Source organism: Oncorhynchus masou, unplaced genomic scaffold (genome assembly GCF_036934945.1).
Source record: "Oncorhynchus masou masou isolate Uvic2021 unplaced genomic scaffold, UVic_Omas_1.1 unplaced_scaffold_2345, whole genome shotgun sequence".
Taxonomy (NCBI): Eukaryota; Metazoa; Chordata; class Actinopteri; order Salmoniformes; family Salmonidae; genus Oncorhynchus; species Oncorhynchus masou.
This window is the reverse complement of record NW_027008806.1, coordinates 1143-25352: the sequence shown is the minus strand read 5'-3', so window position 1 is coordinate 25352 and position 24210 is coordinate 1143. Positions and strand designations below refer to the sequence as shown.

The window sequence follows — 24210 nt, the reverse complement described above, 5'->3', positions numbered from 1 at the left end:
ACCAGCTCTGTAGAATCAGGTCACCTCTAGTGTTCTAATGACACCAGCTCTGTAGAATCAGGTCACCTCTAGTGTTCTAATGACACCAGCTCTGTAGAATCAGGTCACCTCTAGTGTTCTAATGACACCAGCTCTGTAGAATCAGGTCACCTCTAGTGTTCTAATGACACCAGCTCTGTAGAATCAGATCACCTCTAGTGTTCTAATGACACCAGCTCTGTAGAATCAGGTCACCTCTAGTGTTCTAATGACACCAGCTCTGTAGAATCAGGTCACCTCTAGTGTTCTAATGACACCAGCTCTGTAGAATCAGATCACCTCTAGTGTTCTAATGACACCAGCTCTGTAGAATCAGGTCACCTCTAGTGTTCTAATGACACCAGCTCTGTAGAATCAGGTCACCTCTAGTGTTCTAATGACACCAGCTCTGTAGAATCAGATCACCTCTAGTGTTCTAATGACACCAGCTCTGTAGAATCAGGTCACCTCTAGTGTTCTAATGACACCAGCTCTGTAGAATCAGGTCACCTCTAGTGTTCTAATGACACCAGCTCTGTAGAATCAGGTCACCTCTAGTGTTCTAATGACACCAGCTCTGTAGAATCAGATCACCTCTAGTGTTCTAATGACACCAGCTCTGTAGAATCAGGTCACCTCTAGTGTTCTAATGACACCAGCTCTGTAGAATCAGGTCACCTCTAGTGTTCTAATGACACCAGCTCTGTAGAATCAGATCACCTCTAGTGTTCTAATGACACCAGCTCTGTAGAATCAGATCACCTCTAGTGTTCTAATGACACCAGCTCTGTAGAATCAGATCACCTCTAGTGTTCTAATGACACCAGCTCTGTAGAATCAGATCACCTCTAGTGTTCTAATGACACCAGCTCTGTAGAATCAGATCACCTCTAGTGTTCTAATGACACCAGCTCTGTAGAATCAGGTCACCTCTAGTGTTCTAATGACACCAGCTCTGTAGAATCAGGTCACCTCTAGTGTTCTAATGACACCAGCTCTGTAGAATCAGGTCACCTCTAGTGTTCTAATGACACCAGCTCTGTAGAATCAGATCACCTCTAGTGTTCTAATGACACCAGCTCTGTAGAATCAGGTCACCTCTAGTGTTCTAATGACACCAGCTCTGTAGAATCAGGTCACCTCTAGTGTTCTAATGACACCAGCTCTGTAGAATCAGGTCACCTCTAGTGTTCTAATGACACCAGCTCTGTAGAATCAGGTCACCTCTAGTGTTCTAATGACACCAGCTCTGTAGAATCAGGTCACCTCTAGTGTTCTAATGACACCAGCTCTGTAGAATCAGGTCACCTCTAGTGTTCTAATGACACCAGCTCTGTAGAATCAGGTCACCTCTAGTGTTCTAATGACACCAGCTCTGTAGAATCAGGTCACCTCTAGTGGTCTAATGACACCAGCTCTGTAGAATCAGGTCACCTCTAGTGTTCTAATGACACCAGCTCTGTAGAATCAGGTCACCTCTAGTGTTCTAATGACACCAGCTCTGTAGAATCACGTCACCTCTAGTGTTCTAATGACACCAGCTCTGTAGAATCAGATCACCTCTAGTGTTCTAATGACACCAGCTCTGTAGAATCAGGTCACCTCTAGTGTTCTAATGACACCAGCTCTGTAGAATCAGGTCACCTCTAGTGTTCTGACACGAGCTCTGTAGAATCAGGTCACCTCTAGTGTTCTAATGACACCAGCTCTGTAGAATCAGGTCACCTCTAGTGGTGTGACACCAGCTCTGTAGAATCAGGTCACCTCTAGTGGTCTAATGACACCAGCTCTGTAGAATCAGGTCACCTCTAGTGTTCTAATGACACCAGCTCTGTAGAATCAGGTCACCTCTAGTGTTCTAATGACACCAGCTCTGTAGAATCAGGTCACCTCTAGTGTTCTAATGACACCAGCTCTGTAGAATCAGGTCACCTCTAGTGGTCTGACACCAGCTCTGTAGAATCAGGTCACCTCTAGTGTTCTAATGACACCAGCTCTGTAGAATCTGTTCACCTCTAGTGTTCTAATGACACCAGCTCTGTAGAATCAGGTCACCTCTAGTGTTCTAATGACACCAGCTCTGTAGAATCAGGTCACCTCTAGTGGTCTGACACCAGCTCTGTAGAATCAGATCACCTCTAGTGTTCTAATGACACCAGCTCTGTAGAATCAGGTCACCTCTAGTGTTCTAATGACACCAGCTCTGTAGAATCAGGTCAACTCTAGTGTTCTAATGACACCAGCTCTGTAGAATCAGGTCACCTCTAGTGTTCTAATGACACCAGCTCTGTAGAATCAGGTCACCTCTAGTGTTCTAATGACACCAGCTCTGTAGAATCAGGTCACCTCTAGTGTTCTAATGACACCAGCTCTGTAGAATCAGGTCCCCTCTAGTGTTCTAATGACACCAGCTCTGTAGAATCAGGTCACCTCTAGTGTTCTAATGACACCAGCTCTGTAGAATCAGGTCCCCTCTAGTGTTCTAATGACACCAGCTCTCTAGAATCAGGTCACCTCTAGTGTTCTAATGACACCAGCTCTGTAGAATCAGATCACCTCTAGTGTTGTAATGACACCAGCACTGTAGAATCAGATCACCTCTAGTGTTCTAATGACACCATCTCTGTAGAATCAGGTCACCTCTAGTGTTCTAATGACACCAGCTCTGTAGAATCAGATCACCTCTAGTGTTCTAATAACACCAGCTCTGTAGAATCAGGTCACCTCTAGTGTTCTAATGACACCAGCTCTGTAGAATCAGGTCACCTCTAGTGTTCTAATGACACCAGCTCTGTAGAATCAGGTCACCTCTAGTGTTCTAATGACACCAGCTCTGTAGAATCAGGTCACCTCTAGTGTTCTAATGACACCAGCTCTGTAGAATCAGGTCACCTCTAGTGTTCTAATGACACCAGCTCTGTAGAATCAGGTCACCTCTAGTGTTCTAATGACACCAGCTCTGTAGAATCAGGTCACCTCTAGTGTTCTAATGACACCAGCTCTGTAGAATCAGGTCACCTCTAGTGTTCTAATGACACCAGCTCTGTAGAATCAGGTCACCTCTAGTGGTCTGACACCAGCTCTGTAGAATCAGGTCACCTCTAGTGTTCTAATGACACCAGCTCTGTAGAATCAGGTCACCTCTAGTGTTCTAATGACACCAGCTCTGTAGAATCAGGTCACCTCTAGTGTTCTAATGACACCAGCTCTGTAGAATCAGGTCACCTCTAGTGTTCTAATGACACCAGCTCTGTAGAATCAGGTCACCTCTAGTGTTCTAATGACACCAGCTCTGTAGAATCAGGTCACCTCTAGTGTTCTAATGACACCAGCTCTGTAGAATCAGGTCAACTCTAGTGTTCTAATGACACCAGCTCTGTAGAATCAGGTCACCTCTAGTGTTCTAATGACACCAGCTCTGTAGAATCAGGTCACCTCTAGTGTTCTAATGACACCAGCTCTGTAGAATCAGGTCACCTCTAGTGTTCTAATGACACCAGCTCTGTAGAATCAGGTCACCTCTAGTGTTCTAATGACACCAGCTCTGTAGAATTAGGTCACCTCTAGTGTTCTAATGACACCAGCTCTGTAGAATCAGATCACCTCTAGTGTTCTAATGACACCAGCTCTGTAGAATCAGGTCACCCTCTAGTGATCTGACACCAGCTCTGTAGAATCAGGTCACCTCTAGTATTCTTTTGATTGTAGTTCGTTCGTTGTTCCAAGTTAAAATATGAGTCTTTCCAAGTTTGAGTTGTGCTTTATTGAGGTAATACAGCGTGACTATAACAGATATTTTAGATATTGTAATCATATATCACAATAGTATTAGATGGAAGAGTAACATTTTCTCAGGCTCATCCACAAAACATCCCATGAGATTTAATAAATGATAAATGAATAAATAAATAAATCTATGTATTTTAAACCATCCATCAAGTATAGATAGATAGATAGATAGATAGATAGATAGATAGATAGATAGATAGATAGATAGATAGATAGATATGTACAGACGGTTTATGCTTGGTTGCATGTATACCGCGTTCCCTACTCTTATCTTTCACACTTTCAACATAAACGTTAAAATCAGAGACCCAAAAAATAAATAAATACACTTTAAATAAGTATTGGAGATGCAGACGCGTAACATGACATTTCACCATGTATAATAGCAACGTAATAATCATCGTTAGTTCTGCAGGAATCTGTGCATCTGTCCATGAGAATGAGACGTCCCTGTGACATTCGCTTTACCGAGCCTGGCTACCAGACATGCTTTCAGCTGTTATTCCACTCATTGGCATTTCACAAGCAGTGGCAAGGAGTGGAATGACAGCACAAACAGGCCTGGTACCCAGGCTAACATTCACCTAGGATTATCAAAAATAAATCCTCTTTACTGCCTGTTTTCACTGCTGGGAATCATATAAAAGACAATGTTAACCTGCTGAGAATCATATAAAAGACAACGTTAACCTGCTGGGAATCATATAAAAGACAATGTTAACCTGCTGGGAATCATATAAAAGACAATGTTAACCTGCTGGGAATCATATAAAAGACAACGTTAACCTGCTGGGAATCATATAAAAGACAAGTCGTTAACCTGCTGGGAATCATATAAAAGACAACGTTAACCTGCTGGGAATCATATAAAAGACAAGGTTAACCTGCTGGGAATCATATAAAAGACAACGTTAACCTGCTGGGAATCATATAAAAGACAACGTTCTGGGAATCATATAGAAGACAGCGTGTTAACCTGCTGGGAATCATATAAAATACAATGTTAACCTGCTGAAAGTACAAAGTGCTGTGAATCAAATACAAGACAAAGTGCTGTGAATCAAATACAAGACAAAGTGCTGTGAATCAAATACAAGACAAAGTGCTGTGAATCAAATACAAGACAAAGTGCTGTGAATCAAATACAAGACAAAGTGCTGTGAATCAAATACAAGACAAAGTGCTGTGAATCAAATACAAGACAAAGTGCTGTGAATCAAATAAACGTTACAGCTGTTTAGTCACTTCATAATGGTGTTACTGCTGTTTTGTTGTTTCATAACGGTGTTACTGCAGTTTTGTTGTTTCATAATGGTGTTACTGCTGTTTTGTTGTTTCATAATGGTGTTACTGCTGTTTTGTTGTTTCATAATGGTGTTACTGCTGTTTTGTTGTTTCATAATGGTGTTACTGCCGTTTTGTTGTTTCATAATGGTGTTACTGCTGTTTTGTTACTTCATAATGGTGTTACAGCTGTTTAGTCACTTCATAATGGTGTTACTGCTGTTTTGTTGTTTCATAATGGTGTTACTGCTGTTTTGTCACTTCATAATGGTGTTACTGCTGTTTTGTCACTTCATAATGGTGTTACTGCCTGATACAGCTTCCTTAGTCAATGCTAGCATGACGCTAATGCCCTAGGCTTTAGGTGTGCACGTGCACGTGTGTTTGCCTATGTTTGTGTGGATAAACGTGCGCGCAGGCACATGCACATTCATGTGTGTCCATGGAAAACAGAGAAAGCTTTGAGGGGTGGGGTGGTCCGACAATTAATAATGGTGTTACTGCTGGAGACTTCATAATGGTGTTACTGCTGTCCAGACTTCATATGGAGGTGTGTCCAAACTCATGGAGGTGTGTCCAGACTACAGATGGAGGTGTGACCAGACTGCAGATGGAGGTGTGTCCAGACTACAGATATGGGTGTGTCCAGACTTCAGATGGAGGTGTGACCAGACTGCAGATGGAGGTGTGTCCAGACCCATGGGTGTGTGTCCAGACTGAAGATGGAGGTGTGTCCAGACTCATGGAGGTGTGTCCAGACTACAGATGGAGGTGTGTCCAGACTGCAGGTGGAGGTGTGTCCAGACTGCAGGTGGAGGTGTGTCCAGACTGCAGATGGAGGTGTGTCCAGACTTCAGATGGAGGTGTGTCCAGACTTCAGATGGAGGTGTGTCCAAACTCATGGAGGTGTGTCCAGACTACAGATGGAGGTGTGTCCAGACTGCAGATGGAGGTGTGTCCAGACTACAGATGGGGGTGTGTCCAGACTGCAGATGGGGGTGTGTCCAGACTTCAGATGGAGGTGTGTCCAGACTACAGATGGATAATGACCAGACTGCAGATGGAGGTGTGAACAGACTGCAGATGGAAGTGTGACCAGACTGCAGATGGAAGTGTGACCAGACTTCAGATGGAGGTGTGTCCAGACTACAGATGGGGGTGTGTCCAGACTGCAGATGGGGGTGTGTCCAGACTTCAGATGGAGGTGTGACCAGACTTCAGATGGAGGTGTGTCCAGACTACAGATGGATAATGACCAGACTGCAGATGGAGGTGTGAACAGACTGCAGATGGAAGTGTGACCAGACTGCAGATGGAAGTGTGACCAGACTGCAGATGGAAGTGTGAACATACTGCAGATGGAAGTGTGTCCAGACTGCAGATGGAAGTGTGAACAGACTGCAGATGGAGGTGTGAACAGACTGCAGATGGAGGTGTGAACAGACTGCAGATGGAAGTGTGTCCAGACTGCAGATGGAAGTGTGACCAGACTACAGATGGAGGTGTGTCCAGACTACAGATGGATAATGACCAGACTGCAGATGGAGGTGTGACCAGACTGCAGATGGAGGTGTGTCCAGACTACAGATGGATAATGACCAGACTGCAGATGGAGGTGTGACCAGACTGCAGATGGAGGTGTGACCAGACTCATGGGGGTGTGTCCAGACTGCAGATGGAGGGGTGACCAGACTCATGGGGGTGTGTCCAGTCTACAGACGGGTGTGTGTGTGTGTCCAGACTACAGATGGGGGTGTGTCCAGACTGCAGATGGAGGTGTGTCCAGAATACAGAAGGGGGTGTGTCCAGGCTCATGTGTTGACGGTGTTGGCTGCAGTCAGGAGAGCTGCAAACTGAGAATCTGGCCTCTGCATCAGGACCTCTGGACTGTCACACTCAACCACCTGCCAGGTGAACACAGAACACACAGAACACACACACACAAACACACAGAACACACACACAGAATACACAGAACATTCACACACAGAACACACAGAAAACACAGAACATACACACACAGAACACACAAACACAGAGAACACACAAAACACACAGAACACACAAAACACACAGAACACACACACACAGAACACACACACACACGCACACAGAACACACACACAGAACGCACAGAACAAACAGAACACACAGAACAAACACAACACACAGAACACACACACAGAACACACACAGAACACACACACAGAACACACACAGAACACACACACACACGCACACAGAACACACACACAGAACGCACAGAACAAACAGAACACACAGAACACACACACAGAACACACACACAGAACAGACAGAACACAGACACAGAACACACACAGAACACACAGAATACACAGATACACACACACAGAACAGAAAGAACACACACACACACACAGAACACACACACACACACACACACACACACACACACACACACACACACACACACACACACACACACACACACACACACACACACACACACACACACACACACACACACATATATCTCAGTTCGTGTATACATCAGTCTATCTCCTCTCAGTCTATCAATATGCACCAATGTTTAGTTTGTTTTGAAACCTTTTAAAAAGCAATATGAAGCCAATACATGACAGCTTCTCTGTAAAGCGAAAAACAGGAGAGCCTTAAAAGGTTTTATTCTCTTAGTAGGAGTCAGCTTGAACCCCACAGTAGGGTTGTCTGTCTGTCTGTCTGTCTGTCTGTCTGTCTGTCTGTCTGTCTGTCTGTCTGTCTCTCTGTCTGTAGCCTACCCTTCCGGCGTCCATGACCAGTATACGATCTGACTCCAGGACAGTGTTAATGTCTGTCTGTCTGTCTGTCTGTCTGTCTGTCTGTCTGTCTGTCTGTCTGTCTGTCTGTAGCCTACCCTTCCGGCGTCCATGACCAGTATACGATCTGACTCCAGGACAGTGTTAATGTCTGTCTGTCTGTCTGTAGCCTACCCTTCCGGTGTCCATGACCAGTATACGATCTGACTCCAGGACAGTGTTAATGTCTGTCTGTCTGTAGCCTACCCTTCCGGCGTCCATGACCAGTATACGATCTGACTCCAGGACAGTGTTAATGCGGTGAGCGATAGTCAGCATGGTACAGTCCTGGAACGCGTCTCTGATGGTGTGCTGGATCAGAGAGTCCGTCTCTGAGTCGATCGACGCCGTCGCCTCGTCCAACAAGATGATCTGAGGAGGAGAGACCGTGTCATTCAGATTACTAGGATACCAGCTGTGTAGTCTTGAGAGAGGAGGAGAGACCAGGCTAACATGTCATTCATGTTACTAGGATACCAGCTGTGTAGTCTTGAAAGAGGAGGAGAGACCAGGCTAACGTGTCATTCAGGTTACTAGGATACCAGCTGTGTAGTCTTGAAAGAGGAGGAGAGACCAGGCTAACGTGTCTTTCAGGTTACTAGTATACCAGCTGTGTACCAGGCTAACGTGTCATTCAGGTTACTAGGATACCAGCTGTGTACCAGGCTAACGTGTCATTCAGGTTACTAGGATACCAGCTGTGTACCAGGCTAACATGTCATTCAGGTTACTAGGATACCAGCTGTGTACCAGGCTAACGTGTCATTCAGGTTACTAGGATACCAGCTGTGTAGTCTTGAGAGAGGAGGAGAGACCAGGCTAACATGTCATTCAGGTTACTAGAATACCAGCTGTGTAGTCTTGAGAGAGGAGGAGAGACCAGGCTAACGTGTCATTCAGGTTACTAGGATACCAGCTGTGTAGTCTTGAGAGAGGAGGAGAGACCAGGCTAACGTGTCATTCAGGTTACTAGGATACCAGCTGTGTAGTCTTGAAAGAGGAGGAGAGACCAGGCTAATGTGTCATTCAGGTTACTAGGATACCAGCTGTGTAGTCTTGAAAGAACAGGAGAGACCAGGCTAACGTGTCATTCAGGTTACTAGGATACCAGCTGTGTAGTGTTGAAAGAACAGGAGAGACCAGGCTAACGTGTCATTCAGGTTACTAGGATACCAGCTGTGTAGTCTTGAAAGAGGAGGAGAGACCAGGCTAACTTGTCATTCAGGTTACTAGGATACCAGCTGTGTACCAGGCTAACGTGTCATTCAGGTTACTAGGATACCAGCTGTGTACCAGGCTAACGTGTCATTCAGGTTACTAGGATACCAGCTGTGTAGTCTTGAAACGCCATCCTTCCAGGTCTGGAAGAAGCTTGGAAATCGAGGCTAGGTAACTATGTAACATTGCAATTTCCTAATGTTAATTATGTAGTAAATACCTGGTCATTTCTATACCGTAAAATCCATTTTCCTGGGATACAGTACGGCGAGCTGTATATACATTGTATGTTGCTGTAAAAGGAGATCTTTCTGTGAGCTGACCTTGGAGTTTCGTAGCAGTGCTCTGGCCATACACATCAGCTGTCTCTCTCCGACAGAGAAGTTCTCCCCATTTTCCAGTACCTCCGACTGCAGCTTCTCAGGGAGACTGGAGATCTGAGACACACAGAGGGACGTGGCGTTGTTGGTATCATTTTTTTTTTTTCATTTAGCAGACGCTCTTATCCAGAGCGACTTACAAGTTAATTTTTACTTTTTTTTTTTTATTTTTTTATTTTTTATTTAACCAGGCAAGTCAGTTAAGAACACATTCTTATTCTTCAATGACGGCCTGGGAACAGTGGGTTAACTGCCTGTTCAGGGGCAGAACGACAGATTTGTACCTTGTCGGCTCGGGGGTTTGAACTCACAACCTTCCGGTTACTAGTCCAACGCTCTAACCACTAGGCTACCCTGCCGCCCCATCATGAACGTGATGGTCAACATCGTCGTCATCATCATCACCACCATCATCCCCAACATCATCACCAACATCATCATCACCATCAGCATTATCATCACCTTTATCACCATCATCATCATCATCACCACCATCATCCCCAACATCATCACCACCATCATCCCCAACATCATCACCAACATCATCCCCAACATCATCACCAACATCATCATCACCATCAGCATTATCATCACCTTTATCACCATCATCATCATCATCACCACCATCATCCTCACCATCACTATCATCCCCAACATCATCATCACCATCATCAACATCATCGCCACCATCACCAACATCCCCAACATCATCATCACCACCATCATCACCATCACCATCATCATCATCATCATTATCACCATCACCATCACTATCATCCCCAACATCATCATCATCAACATCATCGCCACCATCACCATCACCATCACCATCATCATCATCACCACCATCATCCTAAAACATCATCAACACCATCATCACCACCATCATCACCATCACCATCATCATCATCACCATCACCATCACCATCATCATCATCACCATCATCATCATCATTATCACCATCATCATCACCACCATCATCACCATCATCATCACCACCATCATCATCATCATCATCACCATCACCATCATCATCATCATCATCATCACCATCACCATCATCATCATCATCATCATCATCATCACCATCATCATCACCAACATCCCCAACATCATCATCACCATCATCATCATCAATGTTATCAGCTTCACCATTATCATCACCTCCATTATCACCATCGCCATCATAACCAACATCAGCATTATCATCAACTTTATCACCGTCATCATCAACATTATCATCACCACCATAATCACCATCACTACCAACACCATCACTACCAACACCATCACTACCATAATCACCATCACTACCAACACCATCACTACCAACACCATCACCACCATAATCACCATCACTACCAACACCATCACTACCAACACCATCACCACCATAATCACCATCACTACCAACACCATCACCACCATAATCACCATCACTACCAACACCATCACTACCAACACCATCACCACCATAATCACCATCACTACCAACACCATCACTACCAACACCATCACCACCATAATCATCCCCACCATAATCACCATCACTACCAACACCATCACCACCATATTCACCATCACTACCAACACCATCACCACCATAATCACCATCACTACCAACACCATCACTACCAACACCATCACCACCATAATCATCCCCACCATAATCACCATCACTACCAACACCATCACCACCATAATCACCATCACTACCAACACCATCACTACCAACACCATCACCACCATAATCATCCCCACCATAATCACCATCACTACCAACACCATCACCACCATATTCACCATCACTACCAACACCATCACTACCAACACCATCACCACCATAATCATCACCACCATAATCACCATCACTATCAACACCATCTCTACCAACACCATCACCACCATAATCACCATCACTACCAACACCATCACTACCAACACCATCACCACCATAATCATCCCCACCATAATCACCATCACCACCATAATCATCACCACCATAATCACCATCACTACCAACACCATCACTACCAACACCATCACTACCAACACCATCACCACCATAATCACCATCACTACCAACACCATCACCACCATAATCATCACCATCATAATCACCATCACTACCAACACCATCACTACCAACACCATCACCACCATAATCACCATCACTACCAACACCATCACTACCAACACCATCACCACCATAATCACCATCACTACCAACACCATCACTACAAACACCATCACCACCATAATCACCATCACTACCAACACCATCACTACCAACACCATCACTACCAACACCATCACCACAATAATCACCATCACTACCAACACCATCACTACCAACACCATCACCACCATAATCATCCCCACCATAATCACCATCACTACCAACACCATCACTACAAACACCATCACTACCAACACCATCACCACCATAATCACCATCACTACCAACACCATCACTGCCAACACCATCACCACCATAATCACCATCACTTCCAACACCATCACTACCAACACCATCACTACCAACACCATCACTACCAACACCATCCCCACCATAATCACCATCACTACCAACACCATCACTACCAACACCATCACCACCATAATCAACATCACTACCAACACCATCACTACCAACACCATCACCACCATAATCATCATCACTACCAACACCATCGCTACCAACACCATCACCACCATAATCATCATCACTACCAACACCATCACTACGAACACCATCACCACCATAATCATCACCACCATAATCACCATGATCATCATTGCCATCAGCACCATTATCATCATAATCATCATCACTACCAACACCATCACTACCAACACCATCACCACAATAATCATCCCCACCATAATCACCATCACTACCAACACCATCACCACCATATTCACCATCACTACCAACACCATCACTACCAACACCATCACCACCATAATCATCACCACCATAATCACCATCACTATCAACACCATCTCTACCAACACCATCACCACCATAATCACCATCACTACCAACACCATCACTACCAACACCATCACCACCATAATCATCCCCACCATAATCACCATCACCACCATAATCATCACCACCATAATCACCATCACTACCAACACCATCACTACCAACACCATCACTACCAACACCATCACCACCATAATCACCATCACTACCAACACCATCACCACCATAATCATCACCATCATAATCACCATCACTACCAACACCATCACTACCAACACCATCACCACCATAATCACCATCACTACCAACACCATCACTACCAACACCATCACCACCATAATCACCATCACTACCAACACCATCACTACAAACACCATCACCACCATAATCACCATCACTACCAACACCATCACTACCAACACCATCACTACCAACACCATCACCACAATAATCACCATCACCACCATAATCACCATCACTACCAACACCATCACCACCATAATCATCCCCACCATAATCACCATCACTACCAACACCATCACTACCAACACCATCACTACCAACACCATCACCACCATAATCACCATCACTACCAACACCATCACTGCCAACACCATCACCACCATAATCACCATCACTTCCAACACCATCACTACCAACACCATCACTACCAACACCATCACTACCAACACCATCCCCACCATAATCACCATCACTACCAACACCATCACTACCAACACCATCACCACCATAATCAACATCACTACCAACACCATCACTACCAACACCATCACCACCATAATCATCATCACTACCAACACCATCGCTACCAACACCATCACCACCATAATCATCATCACTACCAACACCATCACTACCAACACCATCACCACCATAATCATCACCACCATAATCACCATGATCATCATTGCCATCAGCACCATTATCATCATAATCATCATCACTACCAACACCATCACTACCAACACCATCACCACAATAATCATCGCCATCATAATCACCATTATCATCATCATCATTACCAACACCATCACTACCAACACCATCACTACCAACACCATCACTACCAACACCATCACTACCAACACCATCATCACCATCTATACTCCTGTGACTTTCAACTGGGGTCAACACTTGATCTCTGTCAGACAACAGACAGTAAACCAGTTCCCCATAGAGTCAGACAACAGACAGTAAACCAGATCCCCATAGAGTCAGCCAACAGACAGTAAACCAGGCCTCATGTAATGTTCCCCATAGAGTCAGACAACAGACAGACAACCTACAGTAAACCAGGCCTCATGTAATGTTCCCCATAGAGTCAGACAACAGACAGACAACCTACAGTAAACCAGGCCTCATGTAATGTCCCCATAGAGTCAGACAACCTACAGTAAACCAGGCCTCATGTAATGTTCCCCATAGAGTCAGACAACAGACAGACAACCTACAGTAAACCAGGCCTCATGTAATGTCCCCATAGAGTCAGACAACCTACAGTAAACCAGGCCTCATGTAATGTTCCCCATAGAGTCAGACAACAGACAGTAAACCAGGCCTCATGTAATGTTCCCTATAGAGTCAAACAACAGACAGTAAACCAGGCCTCATGTAATGTTCCCATAGAGTCAGACAACAGACAGTAAACCAGGCCTCATGTAATGTTCCCATAGAGTCAAACAACAGACAGTAAACCAGGCCTCATGTAATGTTCCCATAGAGTCAGACAACAGACAGTAAACCAGGCCTCATGTAATGTTCCCATAGAGTCAGACAACAGACAGTAAACCAGGCCTCATGTAATGTTCCCCATAGAGTCAGACAACAGACAGTAAACCAGGCCTCATGTAATGTTCCCCATAGAGTCAAACAACAGACAGTAAACCAGGCCTCATGTAATGTTCCCTATAGAGTCAGACAACAGACAGTAAACCAGGCCTCATGTAATGTTCCCATAGAGTCAGACAACCTACAGTAAACCAGGCCTCATGTAATGTTCCCATAGAGGCAGACAACCTACAGTAAACCAGGCCTCATGTAATGTCCCCATAGAGTCAGACAACAGACAGTAAACCAGGCCTCATGTAATGTTCCCCATAGAGTCAGACAACAGACAGTAAACCAGGCCTCATGTAATGTTCCCATAGAGTCAGACAACAGACAGTAAACCAGGCCTCATGTAATGTTCCCATAGAGTCAGACAACAGACAGTAAACCAGGCCTCATGTAATGTTCCCATAGAGTCAGACAACAGACAGTAAACCAGGCCTCATGTAATGTTCCCATAGAGTCAGACAACAGACAGTAAACCAGGCCTCATGTAATGTTCCCCATAGAGTCAGACAACAGACAGTAAACCAGGCCTCATGTAATGTTCCCATAGAGTCAGACAACAGACAGTAAACCAGGCCTCATGTAATGTTCCCCATAGAGTCAGACAACAGACAGTAAACCAGGCCTCATGTAATGTTCCCCATAGAGTCAGACAACAGACAGTAAACCAGGCCTCATGTAATGTTCCCATAGAGTCAGACAACAGACAGTAAACCAGGCCTCATGTAATGTTCCCATAGAGTCAGACAACAGACAGTAAACCAGGCCTCATGTAATGTTCCCCATAGAGTCAGACAACAGACAGTAAACCAGGCCTCATGTAATGTTCCCATAGAGTCAGACAACAGACAGTAAACCAGGCCTCATGTAATGGTCCCATAGAGTCAGACAACAGACAGTAAACCAGGCCTCATGTAATGTTCCCCATAGAGTCAGACAACAGACAGTAAACCAGGCCTCATGTAATGTTCCCCATAGAGTCAGACAACAGACAGTAAACCAGGCCTCATGTAATGTTCCCCATAGAGTCAGACAACAGACAGTAAACCAGGCCTCATGTAATGTTCCCCATAGAGTCAGACAACAGACAGTAAACCAGGCCTCATGTAATGTTCCCATAGAGTCAAACAACAGACTGTAAACCAGGCCTCATGTAATGTCCCCATAGAGTCAGACAACAGACAGTAAACCAGGCCTCATGTAATGTCCCCATAGAGTCAGACAACAGACAGTAAACCAGGCCTCATGTAATGTTCCCATAGAGTCAGACAACAGACAGTAAACCAGGCCTCATGTAATGTTCCCCATAGAGTCAGACAACAGACAGTAAACCAGGCCTCATGTAATGTTCCCATAGAGTCAGACAACAGACAGTAAACCAGGCCTCATGTAATGTTCCCATAGAGTCAGACAACAGACAGTAAACCAGGCCTCATGTAATGTTCCCCATAGAGTCAGACAACAGACAGTAAACCAGTTCCCCATAGAGTCAGACAACAGACAGTAAACCAGTTCCCCATAGAGTCAGACAACAGACAGTAAACCAGGCCTCATGTAATGGTCCACAAAGATGCTGGACTTACTGTGTGTTTCATGAAGGTTTTATCCAGAGCAGACCAGATGTCCTCGTCACTATAGTTGTTGAAAGGATCCAGATTATACCTGCAACAGGGGAACACGTCACATTGTAGAGACACAGTAATACAGGTTGACAGAGAGGTCATACCTGGAGAAACTAGTCCTGGACCCAGTCAGGTAGAGACACAGTAATACAGGTTGACAGAGAGGTCATACCTGGAGAAACTAGTCCTGGACCCAGTCAGGTAGAGACACAGTAATACAGGTTGACAGAGAGGTCATACCTGGAGAAACTAGTCTGGAACCCAGTCAGGTAGAGACACAGTAATACAGGTTGACAGAGAGGTCATACCTGGAGAAACTAGTCCTGGACCCAGTGAGGTAGAGACACAGAGTGGTCATACCTGGAGAACCCAGTCAGGTAGAGACACAGAGTGGTCATACCTGGAGAACCCAGTCAGGTAGAGACACAGAGTGGTCATACCTGGAGAACCCAGTCAGGTAGAGACACAGAGTGGTCATACCTGGCGAAACTAGTCCTGGACCCAGTCAGGTAGAGACACAGTAATACAGGTTGACAGAGAGGTCATACCTGGAGAAACTAGTCCGGAACCCAGTCAGGTAGAGACACAGAGAGGTCATACCTGGAGAAACTAGTCCGGAACCCAGTCAGGTAGAGACACAGAGAGGTCATACCTGGAGAAACTAGTCCTGGACCCAGTCAGGTAGAGACACAGAGAGGTCATACCTGGAGAAACTAGTCCTGGACCCAGTCAGGTAGAGACACAGAGTGGTCATACCTGGAGAAACTAGTCCGGAACCCAGTCAGGTAGAGACACAGAGAGGTCATACCTGGAGAAACTAGTCCGGAACCCAGTCAGATAGAGACACAGAGTGGTCATATCTGGAGAAACTAGTCCGGAACCCAGTCAGGTAGAGACACAGAGTGTGGTCATACCTGGAGAAACTAGTCCTGGACCCAGTCATGTAGAGACACAGAGAGGTCATACCTGGAGAAACTAGTCCGGAACCCAGTCAGGTAGAGACACAGAGTGGTCATACCTGGAGAAACTAGTCCGGAACCCAGTCAGGTAGAGATACAGAGAGGTCATACCTGGAGAAACTAGTCCGGAACCCAGTCAGGTAGAGACACAGAGTGGTCATACCTGGAGAAACTAGTCCTGGACCCAGTCAGGTAGAGACACAGTAATACAGGTTGACAGAGAGGTCATACCTGGAGAAACTAGTCCGGAACCCAGTCAGGTAGAGACACAGAGAGGTCATACCTGGAGAAACTAGTACAGAACCCAGTCAGGTAGAGACACAGAGAGGTCATACCTGGAGAAACTAGTCCTGAACCCAGTCAGGTAGAGACACAGTAATACAGGTTGACAGAGTGGTCATACCTGGAGAAACTAGTCCGGAACCCAGTCAGGTAGAGACACAGAGTGGTCATACCTGGAGAAACTAGTCCGGAACCCAGTCAGGTAGAGACACAGAGAGGTCATACCTGGAGAAACTAGTCCTGGACCCAGTCAGGTAGAGACACAGAGTGGTCATACCTGGAGAAACTAGTCCGGAACCCAGTCAGGTAGAGACACAGAGAGGTCATACCTGGAGAAACTAGTCCGGAACCCAGTCAGGTAGAGACACAGAGTGGTCATACCTGGAGAAACTAGTCCTGGACCCAGTCAGGTAGAGACACAGAGTGGTCATACCTGGAGAAACTAGTCCGGAACCCAGTCAGGTAGAGACACAGAGTGGTCATACCTGGAGAAACTAGCCCTGGACCCAGTCAGGTAGAGACACAGAGAGGTCATACCTGGAGAAACTAGTCCTGGACCCAGTCAGGTAGAGACACAGAGTGGTCATACCTGGAGAAACTAGCCCTGGACCCAGTCAGGTAGAGACACAGAGAGGTCATACCTGGAGAAACTAGCCCTGGACCCAGTCAGGTAGAGACACAGTAATACAGGTTGACAGAGAGGTCATACCTGGAGAAACTAGTCCGGAACCCAGTCAGTTAGAGACACAGTAATACAGGTTGAAAGAGAGGTCATACCTGGAGAAACTAGTCCGGAACCCAGTCAGGTAGAGACACAGAGTGGTCATACCTGGAGAAACTAGCCCTGAACCCAGTCAGGTAGAGACACAGAGTGGTCATACCTGGAGAAACTAGTCCTGGACCCAGTCAGGTAGAGACACAGAGTGGTCATACCTGGAGAAACTAGTCCGGAACCCAGTCAGGTAGAGACACAGAGTGGTCATACCTGGAGAAACTAGCCCTGAACCCAGTCAGGTAGAGACACAGAGAGGTCATACCTGGAGAAACTAGTCCTGGACCCAGTCAGGTAGAGACACAGAGAGGTCATACCTGGAGAAACTAGTCCGGAACCCAGTCAGGTAGAGACACAGAGTGGTCATACCTGGAGAAACTAGCCCTGAACCCAGTCAGGTAGAGACACAGAGAGGTCATACCTGGAGAAACTAGTCCGGAACCCAGTCAGGTAGAGATACAGAGAGGTCATACCTGGAGAAACTAGTCCGGAACACAGTCAGGTAGAGACACAGAGAGGTCATACCTGGAGAAACTAGTCCGGAACCCAGTCAGGTAGAAACACAGTAATACAGGTTGACAGAGTGGTCATACCTGGCGAAACTAGTCCGGAACCCAGTCAGGTAGAGACACAGAGAGGTCATACCTGGAGAAACTAGTCCGGAACCCAGTCAGGTAGAGACACAGTAATACAGGTTGACAGAGAGGTCATACCTGGAGAAACTAGTCCGGAACCCAGTCAGGTAGAGACACAGAGAGGTCATACCTGGAGAAACTAGTCCTGGACCCAGTCAGGTAGAGACACAGAGAGGTCATACCTGGAGAAACTAGTCCGGAACCCAGTCAGGTAGAGACACAGAGTGGTCATACCTGGAGAAACTAGTCCTGGACCCAGTCAGGTAGAGACACAGAGAGGTCATACCTGGAGAAACTAGTCTTGAACCCAGTCAGGTAGAGACACAGAGAGGTCATACCTGGAGAAACTAGTCCTGGACCCAGTCAGGTAGCGACACAGTAATACAGGTTGACAGAGAGGTCATACCTGGAGAAACTAGTCCGGAACCCAGTCAGGTAGAGACACAGAGAGGTCATACCTGGAGAAACTAGTCCGGAACCCAGTCAGGTAGAGACACAGAGAGGTCATACCTGGAGAAACTAGTCCTGGACCCAGTCAGGTAGAGACACAGAGAGGTCACACCTGGAGAAACTAGTCCGGAACCCAGTCAGGTAGAGACACAGAGAGGTCATACCTGGAGAAACTAGTCCGGAACCCAGTCAGGTAGAGACACAGAGAGGTCATACCTGGAGAAACTAGTCCGGAACCCAGTCAGGTAGAGACACAGAGAGGTCATACCTGGAGAAACTAGTCCTGGACCCAGTCAGGTAGAGACACAGTAATACAGGTTGACAGAGAGGTCATACCTGGATAAACTAGTCGGGAACCCAGTCAGGTAGAGACACAGTAATACAGGTTGACAGAGTGGTCATACCTGGAGAAACTAGTCCGGAACCCAGTCAGGTAGAGACACAGAGTGGTCATACCTGGAGAAACTAGTCCTGGACCCAGTCAGGTAGAGACACAGAGTGGTCATACCTGGAGAAACTAGTCCGGAACCCAGTCAGGTAGAGACACAGAGAGGTCATACCTGGAGAAACTAGTCCGGAACCCAGTCAGGTAGAGACACAGAGTGGTCATACCTGGAGAAACTAGTCCGGAACCCAGTCAGGTAGAGACACAGAGAGGTCATACCTGGAGAAACTAGTCCGGAACCCAGTCAGGTAGAGACACAGAGTGGTCATACCTGGAGAAACTAGTCCGGAACCCAGTCAGGTAGAGACACAGAGAGGTCATACCTGGAGAAACTAGTCCGGAACCCAGTCAGATAGAGACACAGAGAGGTCATACCTGGAGAAACTAGTCCGGAACCCAGTCAGGTAGAGACACAGAGTGGTCATACCTGGAGAAACTAGTCCGGAACCCAGTCAGGTAGAGACACAGAGAGGTCATACCTGGAGAAACTAGTCCGGAACCCAGTCAGGTAGAGACACAGTAATACAGGTTGACAGAGAACCCAGTCAGATGGAGTACATTTGTCAATGACCTGTGCTCCAGTTAATTCAAGATGCCTGAGGTTCCAACAATCTTGACTAGTGTACTGTGTAGACAGTGGTATTACCTGGTCTATGCAGTCTGTTTCTATAGTTGACTAGTGTTCTGTGTAGACAGTGGTATTACCTGGTCTATGCAGTCTGTTTCTATAGGTGACTAGTGTACTGTGTAGACAGTGGTATTACCTGGTCTATGCAGTCTGTTTCTATAGGTGACTAGTGTTCTGTGTAGACAGTGGTACTACCTGGTCTATGCAGTCTGTTTCTATAGGTGACTAGTGTTCTGGGTAGACAGTGGTATTACCTGGTCTATGCAGTCTGTTTCTATAGGTGACTAGTGTTCTGTGTAGACAGTGGTATTACCTGGTCTATGCAGTCTGTTTCTATAGGTGACTAGTGTTCTGTGTAGACAGTGGTATTACCTGGTCTATGCAGTCTGTTTCTATAGGTTACTAGTGTTCTGTGTAGACAGTGGTATTACCTGGTCTATGCAGTCTGTTTCTATAGGTGACTAGTGTTCTGTGTAGACAGTGGTATTACCTGGTCTATGCAGTCTGTTTCTATAGTTGACTAGTGTACTGTGTAGACAGTGGTATTACCTGGTCTATGCAGTCTGTTTCTATAGTTGACTAGTGTACTGTGTAGACAGTGGTATTACCTGGTCTATGCAGTCTGTTTCTATAGGTTACTAGTGTACTGTGTAGACAGTGGTATTACCTGGTCTGTGCAGTCTGTTTCTATAGTTGACTAGTGTACTGTGTAGACAGTGGTATTACCTGGTCTATGCAGTCTGTTTCTATAGGTGACTAGTGTACTGTGTAGACAGTAACAGGCAGTGGTATTACCTGGTCTATGCAGTCTGTTTCTATAGGTGACTAGTGTACTGGGTAGACAGTGGTATTACCTGGTCTATGCAGTCTGTTTCTATAGTTGACTAGTGTACTGTGTAGACAGTGACAGACAGTGGTATTACCTGGTCTATGCAGTCTGTTTCTATAGGTGACTAGTGTACTGTGTAATAGACAGTGGTATTACCTGGTCTATGCACTCTGTTTCTATAGTTGACTAGTGTTCTGTGTAGACAGTGGTATTACCTGGTCTATGCAGTCTGTTTCTATAGGTGACTAGTGTTCTGGGTAGACAGTGGTATTACCTGGTCTATGTAGTCTGTTTCTATAGGTGACTAGTGTACTGGGTAGACAGTGGTATTACCTGGTCTATGCAGTCTGTTTCTATAGGTGACTAGTGTTCTGTGTAGACAGTGGTATTACCTGGTCTATGCAGTCTGTTTCTATAGGTGACTAGTGTACTGTGTAGACAGTGACAGACAGTGGTATTACCTGGTCTATGCAGTCTGTTTCTATAGTTGACTAGTGTACTGTGTAGACAGTGGTATTACCTGGTCTATGCAGTCTGTTTCTATAGGTGACTAGTGTTCTGGGTAGACAGTGGTATTACCTGGTCTATGCAGTCTGTTTCTATAGTTGACTAGTGTACTGTGTAGACCGTGGTATTACCTGGTCTATGCAGTCTGTTTCTATAGGTGACTAGTGTTCTGTGTAGACAGTGGTATTACCTGGTCTATGCAGTCTGTTTCTATAGGTGACTAGTGTTCTGGGTAGACAGTGGTATTACCTGGTCTATGCAGTCTGTTTCTATAGGTGACTAGTGTTCTGGGTAGACAGTGACAGACAGTGTTACTACCTGGTCTATGCAGTCTGTTTCTATAGGTGACTAGTGTTCTGTGTAGACAGTGGTATTACCTGGTCTATGCAGTCTGTTTCTATAGGTTACTAGTGTTCTGTGTAGACAGTGGTATTACCTGGTCTATGCAGTCTGTTTCTCTAGGTGACTAGTGTTCTGTGTAGACAGTGGTATTACCTGGTCTATGCAGTCTGTTTCTATAGGTGACTAGTGTACTGTGTAGACATTGGTATTACCTGGTCTATGGAGTCTGTTTCTATAGGTGACTAGTGTTCTGTGTAGACAGTGACAGACAGTGGTATTACCTGGTCTATGCAGTCTGTTTCTATAGGTTACTAGTGTACTGTGTAGACCGTGGTATTACCTGGTCTATGCAGTCTGTTTCTATAGGTGACTAGTGTTCTGTGTAGACAGTGGTATTACCTGGTCTATGCAGTCTGTTTCTATAGGTGACTAGTGTTCTGGGTAGACAGTGGTATTACCTGGTCTATGCAGTCTGTTTCTATAGGTGACTAGTGTACTGGGTAGACAGTGGTATTACCTGGTCTATGCAGTCTGTTTCTATAGTTGACTAGTGTTCTGGGTAGACAGTGACAGACAGTGGTATTACCTGGTCTATGCAGTCTGTTTCTATAGGTGACTAGTGTTCTGTGTAGACAGTGGTATTACCTGGTCTATGCAGTCTGTTTCTATAGGTGACTAGTGTACTGGGTAGACAGTGACAGACAGTGGTATTACCTGGTCTATGCAATCTGTTTCTATAGGTGACTAGTGTACTGGGTAGACAGTGGTATTACCTGGTCTATGCAGTCTGTTTCTATAGGTTAGTAGTGTTCTGTGTAGACAGTGGTATTACCTGGTCTATGCAATCTGTTTCTATAGGTGACTAGTGTACTGGGTAGACAGTGGTATTACCTGGTCTATGCAGTCTGTTTCTATAGTTGACTAGTGTTCTGGGTAGACAGTGACAGACAGTGGTATTACCTGGTCTATGCAGTCTGTTTCTATAGGTGACTAGTGTTCTGTGTAGACAGTGGTATTACCTGGTCTATGCAGTCTGTTTCTATAGGTGACTAGTGTACTGGGTAGACAGTGGTATTACCTGGTCTATGCAGTCTGTTTCTATAGTTGACTAGTGTACTGGGTAGACAGTGGTATTACCTGGTCTATGCAGTCTGTTTCTATAGGTGACTAGTGTTCTGTGTAGACAGTGGTATTACCTGGTCTATGCAGTCTGTTTCTATAGTTGACTAGTGTACTGGGTAGACAGTGGTATTACCTGGTCTATGCAGTCTGTTTCTATAGGTGACTAGTGTTCTGGGTAGACAGTGGTATTACCTGGTCTATGCAGTATGTTTCTATAGGTGACTAGTGTACTGGGTAGACAGTGATATTACCTGGTCTATGCAGTCTGTTTCTATAGGTGACTAGTGTTCTGTGTAGACAGTGACAGACAGTGGTATTACCTGGTCTATGCAGTCTGTTTCTATAGTTGACTAGTGTACTGGGTAGACAGTGATATTACCTGGTCTATGCAGTCTGTTTCTATAGGTGACCTGTGTACTGGGTAGACAGTGGTATTACCTGGTCTATGCAGTCTGTTTCTATAGTTGACTAGTGTACTGGGTAGACAGTGGTATTACCTGACAGTGCCGATGAATAGGACAGGGTCCTGGGGGATGACTGATAGTTTACTGCGGAGGTCCTCCAGGCCGATAGCGCTGGTGTCCACCCCGTCTATGAAGATCGTCCCTGCAGCTGGTTCCACCAGGCGGAACAGGGCCACTCCTAAAGAAGACTTCCCTGTTGGGGGATATATAATATCCAGGTTATATACAACACATCCAGGTTATAGACTATACATCCAGGTTGTATACAACACATCCAGGTTATAGACTATACATCCAGGTTATATACAACACATCCAGGTTATATACAACACATCCCGGTTATAGACTATACATCCAGGTTATATACAACACAGCCAGGTTATATACAACACATCCAGGTTATATACAACACATCCAGGTTATATACAACACATCCAGGTTATATACAGGTTATATACAACACATCCAGGTTATATACAACACATCCAGGTTATATACAACACATCCAGGTTATATACAACACATCCAGGTTATATACAACACATCCAGGTTATATACAACACATCCAGGTTATATACAGGTTATATACTACACATCCAGTTTATATACAACACAATCATGTTATATACAGTACATCCAGGTTATATACAACACATCCAGGTTATATACAACACATCCAGGTTATATACAGGTTATATACTACACATCCAGTTTATATACAACACAATCATGTTATATACAGTACATCCAGGTTATATACAACACATCCAGGTTATA

The 24210-nt window shown here is 45.3% G+C and overlaps 1 protein-coding gene across 1 annotated transcript; it reads right to left on the bottom strand.

Moving 5' to 3' along the window:
* Positions 1-5627: 5627 nt before the first annotated feature.
* Positions 5628-23626, bottom strand: LOC135533375 (ATP-binding cassette sub-family C member 12-like; the record flags this gene model as incomplete). Its single annotated transcript, XM_064960719.1, has 5 exons — positions 5628-6995; positions 8136-8300; positions 9470-9583; positions 15960-16038; positions 23467-23626. Coding segments are annotated over 5 exons (611 nt in total), but the record flags the coding sequence as incomplete, so codon positions are not given.
* Positions 23627-24210: the final 584 nt, after the last annotated feature.